This window comes from Petromyzon marinus, chromosome 52 (genome assembly GCF_048934315.1).
Source record: "Petromyzon marinus isolate PM22_M1 ecotype Great Lakes invasive population chromosome 52, UKy_Petmar_22M1.pri1.0, whole genome shotgun sequence".
Taxonomy (NCBI): domain Eukaryota; kingdom Metazoa; phylum Chordata; class Hyperoartia; order Petromyzontiformes; family Petromyzontidae; genus Petromyzon; species Petromyzon marinus.
In genome coordinates, this window is record NC_133718.1 from 11,501,035 (window position 1) to 11,525,434 (window position 24,400).

The window sequence follows — 24,400 nt, forward strand, 5'->3', positions numbered from 1 at the left end:
TACACACGCAGACACACAATGCGCATGCAGATGCAGACAGACACAAAGACAAAGAAACACACACAAAGACGTACACACAGAGACAGACATATACAGAGACACAGACGCAAATACCGTACACAGACACACAGAGACATAATACACAGACACATACAAACAGCCACACAGATACACACGCTCACACAGAGACAAAAACACAAACATGCACGTAATGTTCTCTGATTGGCAATGGGGTTGAAGGAACAGGCACTGATGGGGGAAGGCGGCGGTGGTGGTGGGGGGTCCCACCGGCATGGTCTGGCTCCCATGGAGCGCGTTGATGGCCGCCTGAGCCTCGGCGTGGTTGGAGAACTTCACGAATGCGCAGCCTGGATACACACACAGCATACACACAGCCTATATACAGCATACACACAGCCTATATATATAGCATACACACAGCATACACACAGGGATCATACACACAGCATACACACAGCATATATATAGCATACACACAGGGATCATACACACAGGGATCATACACACATCATACACACAGCATATATAGAGCATACACACAGCATACACACATATATACAGCATACACACAGCATACACAAACCATACAGTGAGCGGAAAAAAGTATTTGATCCCCTGCTGATTTTGTACGTTTGCCCACTGACAAAGAAATCATCAGTCTATAATTTTAATGGTAGGTTTATTTGAACAGTGAGAGACAGAATAACAACAACAAAAATCCAGAAAAACGCATGTCAAAAATGTTATAAATTGATTTGCATTTTAATAAGGGAAATAAGTATTTGACCCCTCTGCAAAACATGACTTAGTACTTCGTGGCAAAACCCTTGTTGGCAATCACAGAGGTCAGACGTTTCTTGTAGTTGGTCACCAGGTTTGCACACATCTCAGGAGGGATTTTGTCCCACTCCTCTTTGCAGATCTTCTCCAAGTCATTAAGGTTTCGAGGCTGACGTTTGGCAACTTGAACCTTCAGCTCTCTCCACAGATTTTCTATGGGATTAAGGTCTGGAGACTGGTTAGGCCACTCCAGGACCTTAATGTGCTTCTTCTTGAGCCACTCCTTTGTTGCCTTGGCCGTGTGTTTTGGGTCATTCTCATGCTGGAATACCCATCCACGACCCATTTTCAATGACCTGGCTGAGGGAAGGAGGTTCTCACACAAGATTTGACGATACATGGCCCCGTCCATCGTCCCTTTGATGCGGTGAAGTCCTGTCCCCTTAGCAGAAAAAAACCCCCAAAGCATAATGTTTCCACCTCCATGTTTGACGGTGGGGATGGTGTTCTTGGGGTCATAGGCAGCATTCCTCCTCCTCCAAACACGGCGAGTTGAGTTGATGCCAAAGAGCTCCATTTTGGTCTCATCTGACCACAACACTTTCACCCAGTTGTCCTCTGAATCATTCAGATGTTCATTGGCAAACTTCAAACGGGCAGGTATATGTGCTTTCTTGAGCAGGGGGACATTGCGGGCGCTGCAGGATTTCAGTCCTTCACGGCGTAGTGTGTTACCGATTGTTTTCTTGGTGACCCATGGTCCCAGCTGCCTTGAGATCATTGACAAGATCCTCCCGTGTAGTTCTGGGCTGATTCCTCACCGTTCTCATGAGCATTGCAACTCCACGAGATGAGATCTTGCATGGAGCCCCAGGCCGAGGGAGATTGACAGTTCTTTTGTGTTTATTTCATTTGCGAATAATCGCACCAACTGTTGTCACCTTCTCACCAAGCTGCTTGGCAATGGTCTTGTAGCCCATTCCAGCCTTGTGTAGGTCTACAATCTTGTCCCTGACATCCTTGGAGAGCTCTTTGGTCTTGGCCATGGTGGAGAGTTTGGAATTTGATTGATTGATTGCTTCTGTGGACAGGTGTCTTTTATACAGGTAACAAGCTGAGATTAGGAGCACTCCCTTTAAGAGTGTGCTCCTTATCTTAGTTCGTTACCTGTATAAAAGACACCTGGGAGCCAAAAATCTTTCTGATTGAGAGGGGGTCAAATACTTATTTCCCTCATTAAAATGCAAATCAATTTATAACATTTTTGACATGCGTTTTTCTGGATTTTGTTGTTATTCTGTCTCTCACTGTTCAAATAAACCTACCATTAAAATTATAGACTGATCATTTCTTTGTCAGTGGACAAACGTACAAAATCAGCAGGGGATCAAATACTTTTTTCCCTCACTGTATGTACAGCAGACACACAGAATATATACAGCATACACACATCATATATACAGCATACACACAGAATATATACAGCATACACACATCATATATGCAGCATACATTCAGCATACACACATCATATATGCAGCATACACACAGGATACAAACACACAGTATACACACAGAGCATACAAACACAGTTCAGCATACATACAGAACACATACACATGCAGTACACCATACACACACTGCACACCATACATACACTGTACACCATATATACACACAGTACAGCATACACACACAGTACACCGTACCTACACAGCATACCATACACACAGTGCACCATGCACACACAGTACATCATACCTACACAGTACATCATACCTACACAGTTTTAACATACACGCACACATTAGCACCGCACTAATCACTCCACTCACCACTACCGGCAGGTCCTCACCACTCACTCTCACCCTCCCACTGGCTGTGCTCACAAATGGCCGGTGCTCAACACTCACCACTGCTCACCGCTCGCCAATTGCTCGCGCTCACCAACTCACAACTTCTCGCCACTCTCACCACTTCCTCACCACCGCTCACCTTTGCTGTTACCGTCTGGCCCGCGCAGGATGGTGCACTCCTCGATGGAGCCGAACGCCTCAAACATCCTCCTCACCTCCTCCTCGGCCTGCTGCTTACTCAGCATGCCCACGAACAGCTTGCGGTCTACACACAGGCGACAGAGGTCCCACACCGCCCGCGCTGTTGGGGGGGGGCCGAGTGAGCGCCCACTCAGCCAGGCCGGCCACGCAGCACCAGGCGGCGGCGGCGGGGGGCTAAGGGTGGACAAACACCACGCCCGGCCGCCTTTGTCTCCCCGCCGCCGATGTTTTATTACACACCGCAGTGCTCGTTTGTTATGGCTGAGTCGAGCTTAAGGGAGGGAGGCCACTGGCAGGACCGGTTCAGATATTCGCCGCTGTTTTATTTGTCGTGAGCCGGGAGTCGAACTCGGGTCCGGGTTTGGGAGCGCGCGGCGCGCCGACCGCAGCGCCACCGCTCCCCCGACGTTCACGCGGGCGCGTGTCCGTGCCCTGGGTGCCGAGTGGCCCAGCGGCGACCTCCAGTGGCGAACCTCGCCCCAGTTGACGCGCAGGGAGGGGGGGGCCCGGTCCACACATTCGCCCGACCCCAACACTCGACGTTGAGCATCCTTGGGCTCGTACACCTCATCACTCTCCACCCTCGCACCTCATCACGCCACCTCATCACACTCCCCTCCTCAAACTCCACCCACACACCTCCTTACACTCCACCCTCACACTCCACCCTCACACTGCATCACACTCCACCCACTCCCCTCCTCACACTCCACCCTTACACATCATCACACTCCCCTCCTCACACTCCACCCTTACACCTCACCACACTCCACCCTCCTCACACTCCCCTCCTCACACCTCATCACACTCCCCTCCTCAAACTCCACCCTCACACCTCCTCACACTCCACCCTCACACCTCCTCACACCTCCTCACCCTCACCACCTCAGCGCACCTCACCCTTCTCCTGAGGACCCTCATCTTCCTCACATCTGACGCGGTTCCCCGATTTCCCGTTGCCATGGAAACGGCTCACTCCCGCTGCCTCCCGGCCCAGTTACCATGGCAACAGCACCGTTACCACGGTAACCAAACAAGCACAGCATCTGCTCCATTGCATAAGGAGGCGGGGCAAGGATACGCTCACCATTAATACTAAAACTCATCATTCACTGCTCACCAATACTCACACCATTCACTATCAACAATTACTGCTCACCAGTACTAAAACTCATCATTCACTTTACTAATACTCACCATTCACCACTCACCAACACTCACCAATACTCTCAACTCGCCACTCACCAACACTCACCAATACTCTCAACTCGCCACTCACCAACACTCACCAATACTCTCAACTCGCCACTCACCAACACTCACCAATACTCTCAACTCGCCACTCACCAACACTCACCAATACTCTCAACTCGCCACTCACCAACACTCACCAATGCTCTCTGCTCGCCTCTCACCAAGGCAGGGAGGGATAGGCGTGCAGTCCGCTCACCCCGTACCCTCATCCCCCGGGGCCCTCACCCCCATACCTCACTCATAAACCACAATTGACGAGTTCGTTATCATAAAGAGGTGCATTGAGGTGGGCGACGAGGTGAGTAAGGAGGTATGGGTGAGGCGAAATATATGAGGCGTGACGAGGTTGGACGAGGGGAGGAGGTGAGTGGGAAGGTGGGTGACGCGAGTTTGGTGAGTTGTGGTGAGACGGTGTGTGTCGCGGTGGGTGAATGGCGATGTGAGGAGGTGAGTGGTGAGGTGAGGGAATCGCACCTCCTCGGCTCTCGCTGTCTGCTGGCTTCACTTGGATGGGTCTGTTCATCTGCAAGGAGACGACAGTACGGGTCACGTGACACGCCACCTCGTCAACACGCCACCTCATCTTTCCACTACCACCACTCCCCCCACCACCACCACCTTATCTTACCACGTTATCACACCACCGCCCCTTTACACCACCTCCTCATCACACCTCACCACGCACCTCATCACACCACCTCATCATCATCAGACCAACTCATCACAACCCCATCATCACAGCTCACATCCAAGAGTGGTGAGGTGAATGCGGTGAGTGTGGTGAAGGTGTGGTTGTGTCTAAGTGGTTGCTGTGGTTGTGTTCGTGGTGTGGTTCTTGTGGTTGTTGTTTGGTTGTGTTAGTAGTTGTTGTTACTCGTGTGGTTGTTATTGTGGTTCTGTAGTGGTGTGGTGGTTATGTTAGCGGTTGTGTTATAGGTGCGGTTGTGTTAGTGGTGTGGTTTTTGTTGTTCGTGGTGGTTGTTGTTGTGGTTGCGGCTCGCGTCCATGTGATTATAAATCCCGATCAGCGCGTGGCTCCTTAATCCGCGGGGGGGGGGGGGGGGATTAAACCACGGCTCTGGTGGATATGAATCCATCTCCCTCACCTCACCATCCCTCACCTCACCACCCCTCACCTCACCACCCCTCACCCCACCACCCCTCACCCCACCACACCTCACCCCACCACCCCTCACCCCACCATCCCTCACTCCACCACCCCTCACCACACCTCACCATCCCTCACTCCACCACCCCTCACCTCACCATCCCTCACTCCATCACCCTTCACCCCCACTCCCCACCCCTCAATCCACCACCCCTCACTCCACCATCCCTCACCACACCATCCATCACTCCCCATCCTTCACCGCCCACCCCTCACTCCACCACCCCTCACTCCACCACCCCTCATTCCACCACCCCTCACTCCACCACCCATCACCCCACCATCCCTCACCACACCATCCCTCACCCCACCATCCCTCACCACACCATCCATCACTCACCATCCTTCACCCCCCACCCCTTACACTCCTCACTGACCCCTCCATCCCCAACCCCCTGTTTCTCATCTCCCTCCAACTCCTCCCATGTCTCCCAATTCTCCCTCTTCTGCTATCTCTGCATCTTCCCCTTCTCCCCCTCTGTCTCTCTCCCTCCGAAGAACCCCACCGCACAACCCGCCCCCTGAGGCTGTAATGACCCTGAAATTGACTTAGAATGAGGCGCGACTGGTTTACCCCACTACCCCCCACCGCGTTAACCTCACCACCCCCCTCACCACAGCTAACCACACCACTCCCTCACCACGCTAATTACACTACACCCCCACACCACGCTAACCACACCACTCCCTCACCACGCTAACTACACCACACTCCTTCACCACACTAACCACATTACCTCACTGCGCTTACAACACCACTCTCTCACCATACTAACTACACCAGACTCCCTCAACCACGCTTACCACACACACTCCCTCACCGCACCTTTCACCACATTGAGCGCACCACTCCCTCACCACGCTAACCACACCACACTCCCTCACCACGCTAATTACACTACACCCCCACACCACGCTAACCACACCACTCCCTCACCACGCCAACTAAACCACACTCACCACGTTTACCACAACACACTCCTTCACCACACTAACCACATTACCTCACTACGCTTACATCACCACTCTCTCACGATACTAACTACAACAGACTCCCTCAACCACGCTTACCATACACACTCCCTCACCACACCGCCTCACCACATTGAGCGCACCACTCCCTCGCCACGCTAACCACACCACACTTCCTCACCAGGCTTACCACACCACCCTCCCTCACTACACTACGCACACCCCCTCAACACGCTAACCACACCACACTCCCTCACCACGCTTACCACACACACTCCCTCACGACGCTTACCACACACACTCCCTCACCACGCTTACCACACCACACTCCCTCACCACGCTAACCACACCACACTCCCTCACCACGCTTACCACACTACACTCCCTCACCACGCTTACCACACTACACTCCCTCACCACGCTAACCACACCACACTCCCTCACCACGCTTACCACACACACTTCCTCACCACACCGCCTCACCACACTGACCAAACGGCCCCTCTCACCACGCTAACCACTTACACCTCACCCGCCTTCTACCCCTCGCTCCGCTAGCCCCCCCCCCGTTCACCCCCCCCGTTCACCCCCCCCCCGTTCACCCCCCCGTTCACCCCCCCCGTTCACCCCCCCCCCGTTCACCCCCCCCGTTCACCCCCACCCCCCGTTCACCCCTCACCCCCCGTTTACCCGCCCCCGTTTCCCCACCCCCCGTCCCCTCCTCCATCTCTCATCCTCCCCCTCCCCTCTTAATTTGCTTCTCTCCGCCCCGCAGCGCCCCCATGATCCCCCCCACCCGCCCCACCCGGTTTCCATGGCGACAGTCGTGCGCGTACACGTGACCGCGCAAGGCAATGAGCGGGGTGTAGCGAGGGGGGAGGAGAGTGAGGGGATGGGCCCCCCTGCACCCCCCTTCACTCCCACTAGCCCCGCCACTCGCCCACTCCCCTCCCCCCTGCACTGCGCATGCGCAGACTGCTCATGTAGAGTTCGCATCGCAGCCTCGGCCGTGGGAACGTGGAATCGCGTGGGGAGCGGAGGGGGGTGAGGGCGGGGTGGGGGGTCACGTGACGCCCCAGGTTATTTTTTATCTGGAGGCGCCACCGCGGCTGCCGAGACAACACAGCAGTCTCCATAGCAACCGTACCCGCTATCGCCATGGCAACCACAGCGCGCTGCCATGGCAACGGCGGGAGACGTTGCCGTGGCGACGGCGTGCAGTGGGCCGGCACATCAGCCATCACGACACCCCCCCCCCCCGCCCCAATCCACACTCATTGCTACACCTATCACAACACCCATCACAACACCCCATCACTACAGACATGACTACAGCCATCACAACACACACATCACCCATCAACGTCCAATCACTACCGCCATCACGCTGCACCCCGTGACTCGCCCCTGCAAGCTGTTTTTCTGTTGCCGTGAGACCCGGCCGCCGTCACATCCAATCAGTCCACAGGCACACTCACCCCTCACTCCCGCACCCTCACCCGCCCACCTGCACTCCTCACCCCGCTCCCTCAACCCCCTCATCCCAATCTCTCAGCCCTCCCCCATTCCCCCTGATCCCTCCACCCGCACCTTCACCCAGAACCCCGTATGTACACGTGTGTGTGTGCACGTGTTGATGTGTACACACGCGTGATTGTGTGTACACGTGTGTGTGTGCACCCGTGTTTATGTGTACACACGCGTGATTGTGTGTACACGTGTGTGTGTGCACCCGTGTTGATGTGTACACACGCGTGATTGTGTGTACACGTGTGTGTGTGTGTGCACCCGTGTTGATGTGTACACACGCGTGATTGTGTGTACACGTGTGAACCTGTGCGTGTACACGTTTGAGCCTGTGCGTGTATACGTGTGAACCTGTGTGTATACACGTGTGTGTACACATGTGAGTATTTGTGCGCGTATACGTGTGAGCCTGTGTGTATACACGCGTGTACACATACGTGTACATGCGCAGGGTACACGCGCAGAGTCACGCGTGTACACGTGTGTGTACACGTGTGAGCAGCTTGTGAGTGTACTCGTGTGAGCCTGCGCGTGTACACGTGTGAGCTTGTGTGTGTACACGTGAGCCCGTGTGTATGCACGTGTGAACCTGTGTGTGTACACGTGTGTGCCTGTCTGTGTGTGCATACACGTGTAGAGAGAGTAGGTTTCTCCATCGCGTAATACTTGTAACTCTGGATCACGGAGAGAGCGGAAGGGATTGGAGCTCGAGGTTGGGGTTAGGGGTTAGGTGACAGGGTTTGGGGTCGTGGTTAGATTCAAGGCTGGGTTTGGGTCTTGGTGAGAGTTCGGGCTTGGCTTTGGGTTATGATGATGGTATGGCGGTCAGGGTTAACGTCAGATGTGTCTTGCTTTTTATTGGATCTAGTGGGGTTATGGTATTGGGTTGGCGTTAGGGTTAGGGCGAGGTTTTGGGCTGGGGGTGTGGGTAGGAGGTAGTGAGCCACGTGAACACACGCACACACAATCACACACAAAGATCCCCCGTATAGACTTCACGTACTTTTACGACAAGTGCTGTTAGCGAGGACCTCCGAAGGCCGGCACGGAACACGAGGGGATGGGTGGCCAACACCACACCCGACCGCCTTTGTCTCCCCAGTGCTGATGTTTACACACTGCACTCGGTACTCATCTGAGTCGACCTAGGGGAGGCTCAGGACCGGTTCAGATAATCGTCACTGGTGTGGACCGTGATCGGGAATCGAACTCGGGTGAGTGGCTGTGTTCGTGGCGCAGCGCAGCGCTAAGCCGCTCCCCACACACAAAGACAAATCCCCCGTATAGCCTGTACAGACTGTTGGGGCAAGTGGCGAGCACATCGGGCGAGGGGGTGTATGTCCAGCACCACACCCGACCGCCTTTGTCTCCCGAGTGGCGCTGTACTCACGTGCCCGTGTTGTTTGCGAGCGCTATTGTCGTGCGGCCACAATCAGTGAATGTGTGGGGAGCGGTAGTGTAGAGGTTCGTGCGCTGCGATACGAACCCGGCGACTCGTATTCGATTCCCGCTCATGACAAATAACAGTGGCGAATATTTGAACTGGTCCTGGGCATCCTCTAGATCGACTCAGCCGCAAATTAATACCTGGTACGGCGTGTAAACATCAGCACTTGGGAGACAAAGGCGGCCAGGCGTAGTGTTGGCCACCTACCGCCTCGTGTTCCGTGCCGACCTTCATCGGTACTCGCTAACAGCCCTTGCCTCAATAGTCTGTGAAGGTTATACGGGAGATCTTTGGCTGTATGTTTGGGGTTGGTCACACACACGACCTTAACAGATGCTCACTGGGAGAACCCCCCTCTCCCCCCACCGACGGCCTTTCCACATCTCGCCGATTGCTCAACGGCTACGAATATTGATGTAACTATTCATATAGTTAAAACTGTTCATTAGCAAACATTAAATTAAGGTACAGAGCACAGCCGTCGACTCTTAATCACTATGTCTGTGGCCTCTCTATGTACGATGAGGAAGGGGCATTTCCCGAAACGTCGCTTATATTTTTTTCCTTTCAAGGCCACACACAAAAGTGTTACTTACTAGTTCTTGTTGTTGTTGTTGTTGTTTGTTCATTGTGCACCACTGCAAACGCAGCAGTAGCAGCATCATCAGGTAATGTGTAACCTGTGTCTGCGTGTTTATCTCAATGTAAAAAATATACCATGCGTGTATGCCTGTGTGAGTGTGTGTGAGGGTGTGTGTGTGAGGGTGTGTGAATGTGTGTGAGTGTGTGAGTGTGTGGGTGTGAGTGTGTGAGTGTGTGAGTGTGTGTGAGTGTGTGAGTGTGTGAGTATGTGTGAGTGTGTGTGAGTGTGTGTACCTGCGGTGGCGAGCGGTGGGGTAGTGGTGAGGGCACTGGACTACGAAACTGGTTACCCGGGTTCGATTCCCGCTCTCGTCTACCAACTGTGGCGAATATCTGAATCGGTCCCGGGCCTCCCCTAGGTCGACTCAGCCTCAAATGAGTACCTGGTGCGGTGTGTAAACATTGCCACTAGGGAGACAAAGGCGGTCGGGCGTGGTGCTGGCCACCCACCCCCTCGTGTACCGTTCCGGCCTTCATAGGTGCTCGCTAACAGCACTTGCCCCTACAGTCTGTTAAGGCTATATGGGGGATCTTTGTCTTTTTGTGTGTGTGAGTGTGTGGGTGTGAGTGTGTGTGTGAGTGTGAGTGTGTGAGTATGTGTGTGTGTGAGTGTGTGTACATGCGGTGGCGAGCGGTGGGGTAGTGGTAAGCGCACTGGACTACGAAACTGGTTACCCGGGTTCGATTCCCGCTCTCGTCTACCAACTGTGGCGAATATCTGAATCGGTCCTGGGTCTCCTCTAGGTCGACTCAGCCTTAAACGAATACCTGGTGCGGTGTGTAAACATCGCCACTGGGGAGACAAAGGCGGTCGGGCGTGGTGCTGGCCGCACACTCCCTCGTGTACCGTTCCAGCACTTGCCCCTACAGTCTGTTAAGGCTATAAGGGGGATCTTTTTGTTTTTGTGTGTGTACGTGTTTGCATGGAGAGGGGTGCCGTCGTGGTCAGCGCACTGCGAGTTGGCGATTCCCGCTCACGCCGTTAACAGTGGCAAATATTTGAACGGTCCTAGGCCTCCCCTAGGTCGACTCAGCCTTAAATGAATACCTGGTGTGGTGGGTAAACATCAGTCACTGGGGAGAGACAAAGGCGGCGGGGGTGCTGCTTGCCGACTGCTCACCCACCCCCTCGTGTGCCGTGCAGGCCTTCGTAGGCGCTCGCTAACAGCACTTGCCGCGAGAGTCTGCGCAAGGCTACCCGGGGGATATTTATCTGTGTATGTGCGCGTGTTTCCGTGTGCACGTATCTAATAGCTATAGACGATCAGCGCTAATTGAATTATGTAAATTTTAATGATGTTCTAGAATGGCTAGAGAGGCACTATTTGGCACGAATATACTCGGGTCTGTGCGGCTGATTGGGTTAACTCGCAGTGCCGCTCGGGCTAGAGGGGCAGCACATTCCTCCGCGTCTCGCAGTAAACACAACTACACCATCCCTGGAGCCGATACGTGACTGGCAACCATTGTCGTAGCGAGAGGGATACTGTGTGTGGTGTGCCGGGTGGGCGGAAACACGTTTCCGCTCGCCGAGCATCCCCCCAGACGGTCCCCGCTGAAACGAATCCCTGCCCCGCATCATCAGTGAACCCAAGTAAATCGCCTTCCATGGAGCAGTACTCGTGTTTGTGTGTGTGTGTGCCTCTGTGTGTCAGTGTGTGTCTCTCTGTATGCATTTATTATGGCGAGCGGTGGCGTAGTGGTTGGCGCACTGCGCTACGAACCCGGCGAACCGAGTCCGATTCCCCGTGCATGGCCAACATCGCTGATAAATATCTGAACCAGTCTTGGGCCTCTCTTAAGTCGGCTCAGCCTTAAATGAGTGCCTGGTCCGGTGTGTACACATCCACCACTGGGAATAAGAAAGCGGCCGCCCGTGTTGTTGGCCACCCACCACCTCGTGTGCCGTTGTGGCCTTCATAGTTGCTCGCTCACAGCACTTGCCCCAACAGTCCCTTAAGGCTATACGGATGACCTTTGTTTGTATTCAAATCTGTGTGTGCATATCTGTGTAGGGATATATTTATTATGTGTTTATTTACGTAGATTTGTGTAAATATGGTTATGTCTGTGTGTGTATTTGTATGTATGTCTAGGTTTTGTGTGTCTATATGTTATGTATATGTGTGTACGTCTCTGTGAATGTATATTGGTATATTTCGGTATGTATGTGTGTATTTGTGAGATTACCCATATATATTCATCCACGTGTATGACTGTGTATATATGTGCATCTGCGCTTGTGTTTATGTATGTCAGTGTATGCATGTGTACTGTATATGGGTATGTATGTGCGCTTATATGTATGTACAGTATCTGTTTGGGGAGCGGTGGCGCAATGGTTAGCGCACAGTTTTTCTAATCCAGCGACCACTAGTTCGATTCCCGCTCACAGCCAACATCAGTGACAACTATTTAAACCGATCCTGGATTTTCTCAAGGTCAATGCAGCCCTAAATGACTACTTGGTGTGGTGTGTAAACATCACCACTGTGGGAGACAAAGGCAGCCGGGCGTAATGCCTGACACACCACTACCACCGCGTGTGCCATGCCGGTCGTCATAGGTGCTGCTCGCTAACAGCACTCATCCAAAATACTGTTAAGTCTATAAGGGGGATCTTTGTAAACATGCGTGGTCGTGTACACGTGGGGAGCGGTCGTGTAGCGGTTAGCGTGCTGCGTTACGACCCCAGTAACCCGAATTCGATTTCTGCTCACGGCCACCAATACCAGTGACGCTTATCTGAACCAGTCTTAGGCCCTCCCCTAGATCGACTCAGCCTCAAATGAGTAGCCGGTGCGACGTGTAGTAAAGTATCACCACTAGAGAGTGACGAAGACGGCCGGGGGTGGTGCTGGCTACCAAAACCCCCTTGTGTGCCGTGCCTTCATGGGTGCGAGATTATTTTCATTATTTTTCTGCTATAAATTTCTACACGATAAGCCAGTTTCATGAGCTATCATCTATGGCCAGGTCCCTTCTGAAAAACAAGTTAATACCGCAATGGGCTGATCTGGTAAGGTCAACAATAGTTTAGTTTTATTTGTCTATATTTGTAGGTGTTTTGTTTACCTTCCTTAGACTTTGCACTCGTGTCGTGTTTTTGCATTGTTTGTTGTTTTTAACGTGCTGACCCGCCCCTACTGGACATCTGTGCACAAGAGCTTTATAGCTCATCGGATTCCTCCTGCAGCATGAATAAATATTCGGATTCTGTTACAAGCGTGTGCGCGAGGGAGAGAGTGTCTTCTTCTCACCCCCGGCAGCGTCTTCTGTTCGTGCAGGGCGCTCTGAGCCTTGAGAGCCGAGTCCCGTGCGCAGTACGTGAGGAAGGCGCAGCCTGCACTCGCACACGGACGAGGAGGGGGTGACGAGGTTGGCCCTGACGAAGCGGCTGGCAGTGTTGTGGACGAGTGACGACCTTTGACGGATGATGAGATTATGATGAGGTTGACGGTGACGATGGATGGTGACGGCGGCGGCTAGCGGACGATGGCAGCGGCGAGGAGGTTACAGTGTGTCCCACCACGCACGCACGCACCTCGTCACACCCCGTCACACCTCGTCGTCGTCACACCACCGAAAAATGCGCGCCGCTCGGCGAATCCCTCCCCCCCAACGGCTTCCACGAGGGCATGGAAGGGGTGGGGGGTATAATGCAACAAGGCACGGGGGGCACGTGGGGGGGGGGGGGGGCATGTGGTGGAGGGGAAAGAGGCCACGCGGCGGCGAGAAGCGCTAAGCGAGAGGCGCTGTCTACTTCAGCACCAACCACGGGGCTCGGGGCGCTGTCCAATTCAGCACCACGGCCACCATCGCCACCACCCCGCCTCCTCGCGCCCCCCGCGCCTCGCTCCCTCGCCCACGCTGCCTGTTATCGCGCCGCCGGCTACTGCTGCTGCTGTTGTTGACACTGCTGCTGCTGTTGCTACTGCTGCCGCCATCGCGACGCAAGAAGCCGAGAGGAGGCAGCAGCGCTCGGGGTTCGTTGAGCGCGACGCGCGTGCTTTGTTCGACGAGGGAGCGCGGTGCGAGTGAGGCGAGTGAGGCGCCCTCTCCCTCCTCCTCGTCCTCCTCACCTTTGTGCATGCCCGTGAAGCGGTCCTTGAGAACGGTGAGCTCGTAGATCTTGCCGAACTCCTCGAAGAGCGGCTTCAGGTCTTTCTCCTCTAGGTTGCGCGGGATTTGGCCGATGAAGAGTTTGATGGCGTCCTGGTCTTTCATGGGGATCGTGTTGTGCCCGTGGCTCAGGCCGTTGACGGAGCCGTGTCCGCTGCCGATGCTGCTGCTGCTGCTGCTGCCGCCGCTGCTGCTGATGCCGCCGCCGCCGTTGTTGACACCGCCGTTGTCCGGGCCCAGCCCGTTGCTCAGCGAGGCCATCTTTGCTCCGCCGCCCCTTTCGCTCTCGGCGGCAGCGGCGGCGGCGGTGACGTCAGGCGCCGTGCGGGGAGACGTCACGCGTCGCGTGCGAGAGAGGGAGGGAGGGAGAGCGAGGGAGAGCGATGGGAGAGCAAGAGAGGGAGGGAAGGAGAAAGGGGTGGAGGGGGCGTGTGGGGAGATTGTAGGGGGAGAGCAGGAAAGGGGAAGGGAGAGCGAGCAAGGGATAGCGTGGGGGGGGGGGGCAAGAGAAATGGGGGGCAGGGACAGCGAGAGCGCGGGGAACAGCAGGAGGAGAGAGAGAAGAGCGAGAGGGCGCAGGGGAGAGAAAGAGAATGCGAGGGAGAGAAGAGGAGAGCGAGTGGGGGAGCGCAGGGTAGAGAAGGAAAGAGCACGGGGGAGAAAAGGGGAGTGCGAAAGAGTGCGAGGGAGAGTGGTGGAGGGAAGGGGAGAGCGAGAGAGAGTGCGGGAGAGAGAAGGAGGATAGAGCGAGAGCGCGGGGAAGGAGGATCACTGGAAAGAGAGAGGGGAGCTAAAAGAGGAGGGGAAATAGGGGCGGGGGGGGTTGGGTAATGAGGGCAGACGAAGCGATAGAGAGGGGGGAGAGAGATCGGAGAAAAAGGAGAGGATAGCGGAGGGGAGGTGAGGGCGGAGAAAGCGTGGAGAGAAAGAGAGAGTGGAGGAGGGGGGAGTAGGGAAGGGGTGGGGAAAGGGCAGGGAGGGTGTGGGGGGGAAGGAGGGGGATATGAGAGGAGCGCGCTGTATAAACGCGTGTGTGGGCAGGAGGAGAGGAGTGAGATGAGACGGTGAGGTGAGAGCGGAGAGCCACAGGGCCGTGAGGGAGACCTGAGCCGGAGGAAGGGGTGAGCCGAGTCAGAAAAACAGAGACGCGGGGAAACAGGGAGATACAAAGGGGGGGGGGGGGGGGTAAGGGAATCATGGAGGCAAACAGCGAGACAGGGATGGGAGGCAGAGAGACAGACGGGCAAACACAGGGACAGAGGGAGACACAGAGACAGGGATGGCGAGAAGGGAGGGAGGGCAAGGAGGCAGTCTGTGTGATTTGCGTGATTTGTTGGGGGTTTTCGGGACGATACGAAGTGTGGAGTCGGTAGGGATGACGTTGGGGTTCGGGATAATGAAGGGATTAGTTTTAGCGTTTAGCAGTAGGGATAGCGCTCGAGGTAGGGGTAGTGTCGGATCAGGGGTAGGATTAGTGATGGCTGTAGTGTTGGGATTAAAGAGGGCAGAGTAATTTCCTGCTAAAATGAGCAATGAAGGCGGTGTTCGTCTGTATACAAACCTGGGCCAGTGGTGGACATTCCATATTCACATGGCGAGGGCGAATCTCTTCCACAGGACAATCACTTTTGACATCGACCCCCGAAGGACGACCCTCAACTGGGATATGAACTCCTGATTGTGTAACCTCGCCCTGCCGCTCACCCCCCTCGGTCGGAGTATTCGTGGTAATGGTGTGGGTAAGGGTAGGGATAGTGTGAGTGCAGAGTTAGTGTTAGTGTAGGGTTAGTGTTAGTGGTTAGGGTTAGTACTCTGTATAATGTTAGTGTAGGGTTAGTGTTAGTGTAGGGTTAGTGTTAGTGGTTCGGGTTAGTACTCTGTGTAGTGTTAGTGTGAGTGCAGGGTTAGTGTTAGTGTAGGATTAGTGTTAGTGTAGGGTTAGTGGTCGGGGCAGTGTTAGGGATAGACGCAGTGTTAGTGGTTAGGGTTAGTACTGTGTAGTATTAGTGTGAGTGCAGGGTTACTGTTAGTGTAGGATTAGTGTTAGTGTAGGGTTAGTGGTCGGGGCAGTGTTAGGGATAGACGTAGTGTTAGTGGTTAGTACTCTGTATAGTGTTAGTGTGAGTGCAGGGTTAGTGTTAGTGTAGGATTAGTGTTAGTGTAGGGTTAGTGGTGGGGGCAGTGTTAGGGATAGACGTAGTGTTAGTGGTTAGTACTCTGTATAGTGTTAGTGTGAGTGCAGGGTTAGTGTTAGTGTAGGATTAGTGTTAGTCTAGGGTTAGTGGTGGGGGCAGTGTTAGGGATAGACGTAGTGTTAGTGGTTAGGGTTAGTACTCTGTATAGTGTTAGTGTGAGTGCAGGGTTAGTGTAAGTGTAGGATTAGTGTTAGTGTAGGGTTAGTGGTGGGGGCAGTGTTAGGGATAGACGTAGTGTTAGTGGTTAGGGTTAGTACTCTGTATAGTGTTAGTGTGAGTGCAGGGTTAGTGTAGGGTTAGTGGTGGGGACAGTGTTAGGGATAGACATAGTGTCTAGTGGTTAGGGTTAGTACTCTGTATAGTTAGTGTGAGTGCAGGGTTAGTGTTAGTGTAGGATTAGTGTTAGTGTAGGGTTAGTGTTAGTGGTTAGGGTTAGTACTCTGTATAGTGTTAGGGATAATGTGAGTGCAGGGTTAGTGGTTAAGGTTAGTGTTAGAGGTCGGAGCAGTGTTTGGGATGGGAGGAGTGTTCATGGTTAGGGTTAGTATTCTGAAAAGTGCCATGGATAGTGTTAGCGGAGGGATAGTGTTAGTAGTAGAGGTAGGGGAGTGTGACGGATAGTATTAGTGCAGGGTTCGTGGTTAAGGGTAGTGTTAGGTGTAGGGGCAGTGGTTAGGGTTAGCAGTAGTGTTTGTGGGAAGGTGTAATGGAAGTGGCAGTGTTAGGAGCCATGTTGTTATATGCGGGGTTGGTGAGGGTGTTCGTGCAGTATGAGTGTCTGTGTCTGCATTTGTTATCGGCCAGAACTCCTCCTCAACCCACGCTCCTCCGCCCCCTCTCTGGGGGGCGGGGGAGTGGAGGGAGCTGCCGAGCGGCCGGGCTGGCGGGAGCGACCGGACTGGAATCAACAAAGCCATTGGACTGGAGTGACTAGCCTGGAGTTACTTGATACAATGGTCGGCACTTTATCTGGGCTGGACTTTGGACTGGATTGTTTATGATCTGGATTGATTGGACTCGACTTTATCTGGACTGGGGTAAAATGGACTAGACTTTATCTGGACAAGGAGTATCTGTATTGGACTCCAGCTGGACTAAAAAAAAAACACTGGACTGGACTCCACGCTGATTTGTTCCAGCTCCGGTGCTTTGCTCGAGCGCGGTCACTCGGAGCCGAGACGAGGCGCGACTCTTTTTGCGATCACGATGAGCGCCAGTGACGTCACCGCAGACACGATAATTAACGAGGTGTATGATTGTAATGACGCGATCGATGACGCTGTTATCAATAAATCAATGATTGTGATTGCGTTGCCATGTAATTCTTCACGTGGCGGGGGTTATTGTGATTAATTAGGTAACTGATAACCAGGTATAGCTGATGTGAGCAATGAGGCTATTGATGATGTTATGATATATTAAGGATGTGATAATGAGCTAATTGGTTCATTAGCAAATAGATCACGGTTGAGTGGTTGTAAATGTGATAGATTAAGCGATCGTTAATTGTAAAACAACCCCAGTTATATCAACTACAACCTGATGATGATGGTGGTGGTTGTGTGATAAGGATGTGAATGATGATGGTGGTGATGGTTATGACAATTGTGGTGACGGTAATCTACATCAGCCGACGCTTCCCGTAAACCACGTGACTTGTGTGTAGCCACCCCCACTCTGAATCCCTCCCCTATCCCCCGCCCCCTGTGAAAACAGCCGCTGCTCCGTGCAGCTCACTTCTGCTCGCTCCTTCCTTCTCTCACTCTCTTCCCTCCCCTCTCATCCTCGACATCTTGGCCCGGCCATTCCTTCTCCCCCCCTCCTCCTTTCTTCCCGCCGCTCATCTTGAGCCGTGCCCTCTTTGTCTCTCTTGGAGGACTTCCGTCCCGGAATCCTTTTGTCCTTTCCCGCTCACCCAGGAAAGCCTCGCCGAGTACTCCGGACTCTTCTCCAGGAGGGTCTTGACAAGTTTTCGTAGTAGGATGCGACGTTGCTGCTGCTGCGTGTGATCATGACTGAGTGATTTACAGGGAGTTGTACCAGCAATGGGATGTTTTGGTCAATAGCAGTTAAGTGTTTGTATTTTTTTGTAGCAATGGGAGGAAGTCGGAGAACGCGGAGGAAATCCAGACAAATCGGGGGGGGAGGAGTACAAACTCCACGCAGAAAGGCGCCCGAGTCGGGAATCAAACCTCGGTTCTTGTTGTTGCGTGGCGCAAGGATTACCACCGCGCAAGTGGAGGCGAGGAGTGGAGAGCGGTGGAGAAAGAGGTGGAGGGGAGGAGGGGCAGGGCCATGTGGAGGCGATTTGGAGATTGCCCGACCCGGCGACACGCTGCTTTGGAGGGATGATTGTTCATCATCACATTTATAGTGATGCTCAGCAGTGTTGGTGATATTGGTGATGTTCATGAGTGTGGTGATATCGGTGATGACGCCGAGCAGGGTGATGGTGATATCGGTGATGCTCACGAGAACGGTGATGGCAGTGTAGATGCCACTCCGTGTGGTGATGATGGTGTTGGTGATGATGCTAATGAATGTGGTGCCCACGGTTGTGGTGAGTGATGCCGATTGTGGCCATGGTGATGGCAGTGATTGTAGTGAGTCGTGGCGATGCTGTTGTGATCACGAGGCGTGTACTCGCGGGTAGGCGCCCCGCCCCCTCCCCCAGCCCCGCCCCTCCCCCAGCCCCGCCCCCTACACACTACCCCGTTTGGCACTGGCGCCATTCTCATGTTAATAACTCAAACTCAACACGTTCGTCCACAATCGCCCTGCTGTGGCCTTAAAAAGGAAAAAAATATATATATAATGGGCAACGTTTCGGGCAACGGCCCTTCTTCATCGGACATAAACAATCGGAGATTAACCTTCTACCGATGTGCGGGGGAGGAGAGAGGGGCGGGGGAGAACGGGGTGGGGGAGCAGGGTAGGAGGGGGAGGAGAGGGGGAGGAGAGGGGGAGGAGAGGGGGAGGAGAGGGGAGGGTGCGCACTGGGGAGGGGCTTCTCTCTTCGTCGAACACGTGTCCTATCAGGGGTCTCACCTAGACCAACCTCGCCCCCACTCTTCACAAGACCCCCACCTCAGTATCCCCTTCACCACGCAGTGCCTCTAACCCCCACATCCCCCCCCCATTCCAGTGCCCCCGCCCCACAAGCCGCTACAGTCGTGAACACGAGTCACGTGACGGGCTTGAGACCCCCCCCCCCAACCCCAACGCCCAGTGTTTGCGAGCGCCGATTCGTTTAACGTCGAAGCCGACCTAGCGGGAGGGTCCCCGGCGGCACCACGATGGGAGCTGTCGCTCGCGCGGCGATAGCGATTTTTATTGTCTGCAGAGTGACCAACCACGGATACAGCATCAGCAGCAGAGCAGTCGCCATCCTCTCACACCATCGCAATCAGAACGAGCAGGGGTCATGTGGCGCCGCGACGTGGGCACGAAAACAAAGAGGGGGTGGTGGGGAGCGAGTGGCGGGGCTGAAAGCCTCCCCTCCCGCTCCATCCCCCTCTCCTTGACCAACTCCCCCCACACACCACCCTCAAAAGAAAAATAAAATACACCGGACGCAACTCATAGTGCAAATCGCTGACGCAGCAGCATCATCATGCAAAGTCAGACACAAATAAATAAATAAATAGCGCTAATTATCAATTAAAAAGAGCCACGTGGCCTCGAAAAAGTGACACTGAAATGTGGGGCGGACCGAATAGTGGGGGAGGGGGGACGGCCCCCAAACTCCCCCGCCCCCCTCAGACCCAACCCCACCCCCCTTCCTCTCCCAGAACCCCCACCACCCAGAGAGGGCCCTGGTCCCACTTTACCGCATGGTCATTGTAACCATCCCAGCCACTTTAAATCCACCAATGGATTAAAGGCGTCCCCATACCATAGTCGGTCATGTGGATTTTGTTAAGAGCCGTACTTCACCACTCTGGCCAGTGCGAGTTGGCAAAGCACCGATTTTTGATATCCCTCGCCACTGATGTTAGCCGTGGTGACCGCAAACTCAGCCCCGCCTGGCTCACACGGCGCAGTGCCCTAACCGCTGCGCCACCGCTCCGCATGCCCCCGTGGGTAACGCGGAATCCTATCGCTCGCCTGTGACCTGAGCTCGTCAGGCTGAGCGGGGTTTCAGCCCGCTTGGCGCTTGGGTGGGAGACGGCCTGGCAATACCAGGTGTTATAGGCGTAGGCGTGCAATGAATGGAGCTAGATGGCAGCTCCGCTGGAGTCAGTGGCGGTAAACCGTGTTCATATTTGTATGAAATCAAAATTTTCACTGGGTGAATCTCATTGGCATTTGCTTCATAGGGCGTCCTATGAGATGCCTGGAGTTTAGGGTGAACTTGGGGGAGGTCCTGAAAGGTGAGGGTCTGTGGGGGGGGAGGGGTCGTGGGGGAAGCGAGCAATGCCTCCATCACCAGCGGGAGAGAGTTTTAAAATTCTAGAATCCAGAGCCTGGCTTGGAGCAGGCACGGGATTATGTCAACCGGGCACCAAGCCTCATCCTCAACATCACTATTATCATCATAATTACCACTGCCATCAACATTATGATCGTCACTCTCAACATCGCCATTATCAATACCATCGCTATCAGCTAAAATGTAACCATCACCACCATCGTGAATAATCGTATTCCTTGCCATCATTATCTGCAGCAGCAGCTTCAGAAATCATCATCACCACTATCACCACCATTATTCTCACCATCATCACAACCACCAGCAGGTTTATCAACATTACCATCACCAACATCCTCAATATCACCATCATGAGCAATTTCATCCCAACAGGCTTCATAACAACAGCAGCACCTTCACCATCAGCACCACCACCATCCTCATCATCAGTATCATCAGCAGCCTCACCATAATCGTCAGTTTTAAATGTCTAGCGAGTGAGGGAGCACAAGACATAGGCACTAGCACATCACCATCTACATCACCATATCACCAGTGACGGCAGCTCCCTCACCCCACCATCAAAACCACCAACTTAATTGCCATCCTCATCTTCGACTCTCATCAATAATTACCATAATGAACAGGTGTATCATCATCGCCAGCTTCACCACTATGTGAGCGTAATCATCATTACCATCGCCACCTACCACCATCATCAATCGCTTCATCACCATCACTATCATCACCATCTATATAATCACCATCACCACCCATCAAGCGGAACACCCAATACCAGCATTATGCACCCCACTGTGGTGGTGGTGGTTGGTAGGAGTTTTGGTATTTATTGTGCTGGTGGCATAGCTGTTGGCAGTTGTGGTGCTGGTGTTGAGTGCAGTGGTTGTGTTGATGCGAGGGACTGGTGGTGGCTGAGATGGTGGTTATTGTGATATCAGTGCTTGTGGTATTTGGTCTTATTGGTGTTGGTATTGATCGCGGCGGTTGTGCTGGTATTGGTGATGGTATTGATCGTGCCGGTTGTGTCTGTGTATTGGTAGCGGTGGTAGTAGTAGTTTAGGTGCCGCCCCTACCGCAAGTTACACGTGGCGGTGGAGGACACGAGCTGGCAACAGCAGTGTCGTGGTGGTGGTAGTGCTGTTAGTATTAGGACGGTCGTTGTAGTGGTGGTGGTGGTTGTGGTATTGATGGTGGTGGTGGTTGTGGTATTGATGGTGGTGGTGGTTGCGTCCCAAGCCCTACTGCACATTGCACGTGGTGGAGGGAGACGCGAGCTGGCAGCAGACGCACGCGGGGCTCATGGGTTTGGGGGGGATGAGGTCCAGGTCCTCGTCGTCTGGGACCTCGTCCAGGCGGTACCCGTCCTTCAGCAGCTGCCGGTTCAGGTCCTGGTTGATTTGCTACGGAAATAGATGGGTCCCCTCATCCATCGCCATAATCGTCACCATCACCATCATTATCATCATTATCATAATATTAATAACCACCATCATTATCACCAGCATCATGAACATTGTTTATCATCACCATCATAATCACCAGCATCATTAACATTACTATTTTTGTCATCTTTAGCATTGATGGTGACGATGGAACGGATTTCTAGCGCAATGCAATGTGGCACTCAGGGATCATGAAGGACGCCATGGGTCAGGGGATACGGGGGCTCCGGGGGGAGGGGTCTCACCTCTGCAGAAGAATATCCCGACGAGGAGTAGCGCGAAAGTGTCATCTCATCCTCGCTGCGAACACAGTACAACACCTCGTCATTAACCACCACCTCACCACACGCAACGCCTACTCAGCACCTCCTCACTACTACCAACATGTACTAACCATACACAGTACCTCTTTAATACCTGCTTGCTACACAGAGCACCTCTTACTACTTCATTGAACACCACCTCCTCACAGCACACCTTGTCACACCTCGTCACAAACACCTACTCCGTGCCCCGTGTGTATGATCTGTAAGCTTGAGTGTGTGAGCTTGTGTCTGTATGTGTTCTCTGAGCTGTGTGTGCTTGCTTGAGTCTGTGTGAGCTGTGAAATGTATGTGTGTAATCTGTGAGTCTGAGTGAGTGTGTGAGCTTCAGTATGTGTGCGCTGGAAGTATGCGTGAGCCTGTGTGTCTGTATGAGCTGTGAACTGTATGTGTGAGCTTTGAGCTTGTGTGTATCTGTGGGCTGAGCCTGAGAGTGTTTGTATGTGTGTGAGCTGTACGTGTGTGTGTGGCTGTACGTGTGCGTAAGCTGTGAGTCTGTGCGTGAGCTTGACTGCGTGTGTTAGCTGCGATCCTGAAGCGTGTACGAGCTGTACGTGGGTGTGCGCGAGCTGTACTTGCGTGCATGCGGGCTGTATGTGTGTGCACGTGCGAGCTGGAAGCCAAAGATCGGCACCTGTCGGAGTCGATGGCCACCAGGGGTTTCTCGTCGGGCCTCTGCTCCAGGGAGGCGTAGCCCTTGCTGGGCGCACCCAGCCGCGTGCGCGCCCCCTTCTTGGGCTGCTGGCTCACGGGGCTGCCCTCTCCCCGACGCGCCCCCTCACGCTCCCGATCGCGCTGTTTGTCTGCTGCTGCGGAAGGGGTGAGGGGGGTGGCGGAGGGGGCCCAGTGACCCGGTCACCTGTGTGACATGGTAACCCTCCACCGTGACCTCTTCATTGTCGCGATGTAATCATGACGAGGGGGCGTGGGGAGGGGGGCAGTGTGCCTGTGACCAGCTGTGATTTGTGACTGTAATCGTCAGCAACACCACCACCGTTGTCATGATTACCATCACGGTCATTATCCAGCATCATCTGTGACGTCTTAACCTGGTGGACCCCAAGACACCAGACACTTGTCCTGACCGCGCCACTGTTTGTCAGCGGCACTGGGTCGGTGGAGGGATCGCAGCCGTGAGCCGGTGACCTCGTGACCCGGCGAACCACTGCGGGCTGCCCTCACTCACCGGTACCCAGGGTCACCGGGGACGAGGTCGTGGTCGCCCCGTCCGCCACATCCCTGCCGCTGTCCGTGCTGCTCGCATCGCTCGAGTCCTGGCAAACACGGGGAGAGGGGAGGGGGGCGTACGGTGGCAGAAGACGGGTGAGACAGGGGGAGACAGACAGTGGACATGGGGACAGGGGGAGATAGAGAGAATAGTGGTCGGGAGACGGGGGGGAGACAGGGAAAATAGTGGACACGGGGACAGAGAGTATCGTGGACACGGGGACAGGAACACACATAGGGATTCAGGGAGGCCGAAGAGCGTCTCGTGCTGAAAGCCACCCCGCCCCAAATCGCTGCAGGGCTGCCGGGGGCCGCAGTTCAGGAAAGCCGTATAAAGCCTGCACTAGGCTCCCCGTTGAAGCTTCGCTCACGCAGCGGTGAGGCCCCGCGTCCCCCTGACGCCTACCGCCTCGCGCCTTCCCTAGGGGGGTGGGGGCGTTCGCATGCCGGGACCCCACGTCCCAGAGCTCGCCCCCGAGCCTCACCGATTCCGAGGTCTCCACCGCAAGTCCCGGCTCCTCCAGCCGCGCCGCCTCCTCCATCGCCATCGGTGAGCTCGGCCTCACGTGACCGCGCGGTGACGTCACGCAGAGAGAGAGTTCTCGTGATGACGTCACGCTCTGGCGGGAGATTCAAACTCCTCGCCCCCGCGCGCATCCCACCCCCTCAACCACGTTTACTCACAGATAAGAGTCTGTCGGTACACGTGATAATAATAATATAACGTTTATTTAAAATAAATTATCTCTATAACAAGGGGGTACAGTAAAAATATAACAATGATATTTAAA

The 24,400-nt window shown here is 54.2% G+C and overlaps 2 protein-coding genes across 8 annotated transcripts in view; both read right to left on the reverse strand.

Annotated features, from left to right (window-relative positions):
* LOC116953643 (CUGBP Elav-like family member 4) overlaps positions 1-14,355 on the reverse strand; it is a 31,006-nt gene extending 16,651 nt beyond the window's left edge. For 5 of the 6 annotated variants that reach the window (XM_076051850.1, XM_076051847.1, XM_076051849.1 and 2 more), the window contains exons 1-5: positions 13,951-14,355; positions 13,129-13,211; positions 4,587-4,635; positions 2,797-2,922; positions 289-368 (exon numbers count right to left, since the gene is read on the reverse strand). In XM_076051850.1, coding sequence (XP_075907965.1) covers positions 289-368; positions 2,797-2,922; positions 4,587-4,635; positions 13,129-13,211; positions 13,951-14,251 — 639 coding nt within the window. In that variant the 5' untranslated portion in view covers positions 14,252-14,355. Of the gene's footprint in view, positions 1-288; positions 369-2,796; positions 2,923-4,586; positions 4,636-8,782; positions 8,808-13,128; positions 13,212-13,950 lie in introns of those variants that run through there. The other variant, XM_076051851.1, reaches the window with a different exon arrangement.
* Positions 14,356-19,495: 5,140 nt separating this feature from the next.
* On the reverse strand, positions 19,496-24,215 carry LOC116953517 (protein FAM219A-like). 2 transcript variants are annotated; one of them, XM_076051853.1, is made up of 5 exons: positions 24,095-24,215; positions 23,569-23,656; positions 23,017-23,188; positions 22,305-22,359; positions 19,496-22,017 (listed from the first exon to the last, which is right to left on the reverse strand). In XM_076051853.1, exons 1-5 carry the CDS (start codon positions 24,155-24,157, stop codon positions 21,856-21,858), a joined length of 540 nt encoding a protein of 179 aa, XP_075907968.1. In that variant the 5' UTR covers positions 24,158-24,215; the 3' UTR covers positions 19,496-21,855. The 2 variants fall into 2 exon arrangements, with proteins under 2 accessions (XP_075907968.1, XP_075907967.1); XM_076051852.1 differs by having other exon boundaries at positions 23,017-23,191.
* Positions 24,216-24,400: the final 185 nt, after the last annotated feature.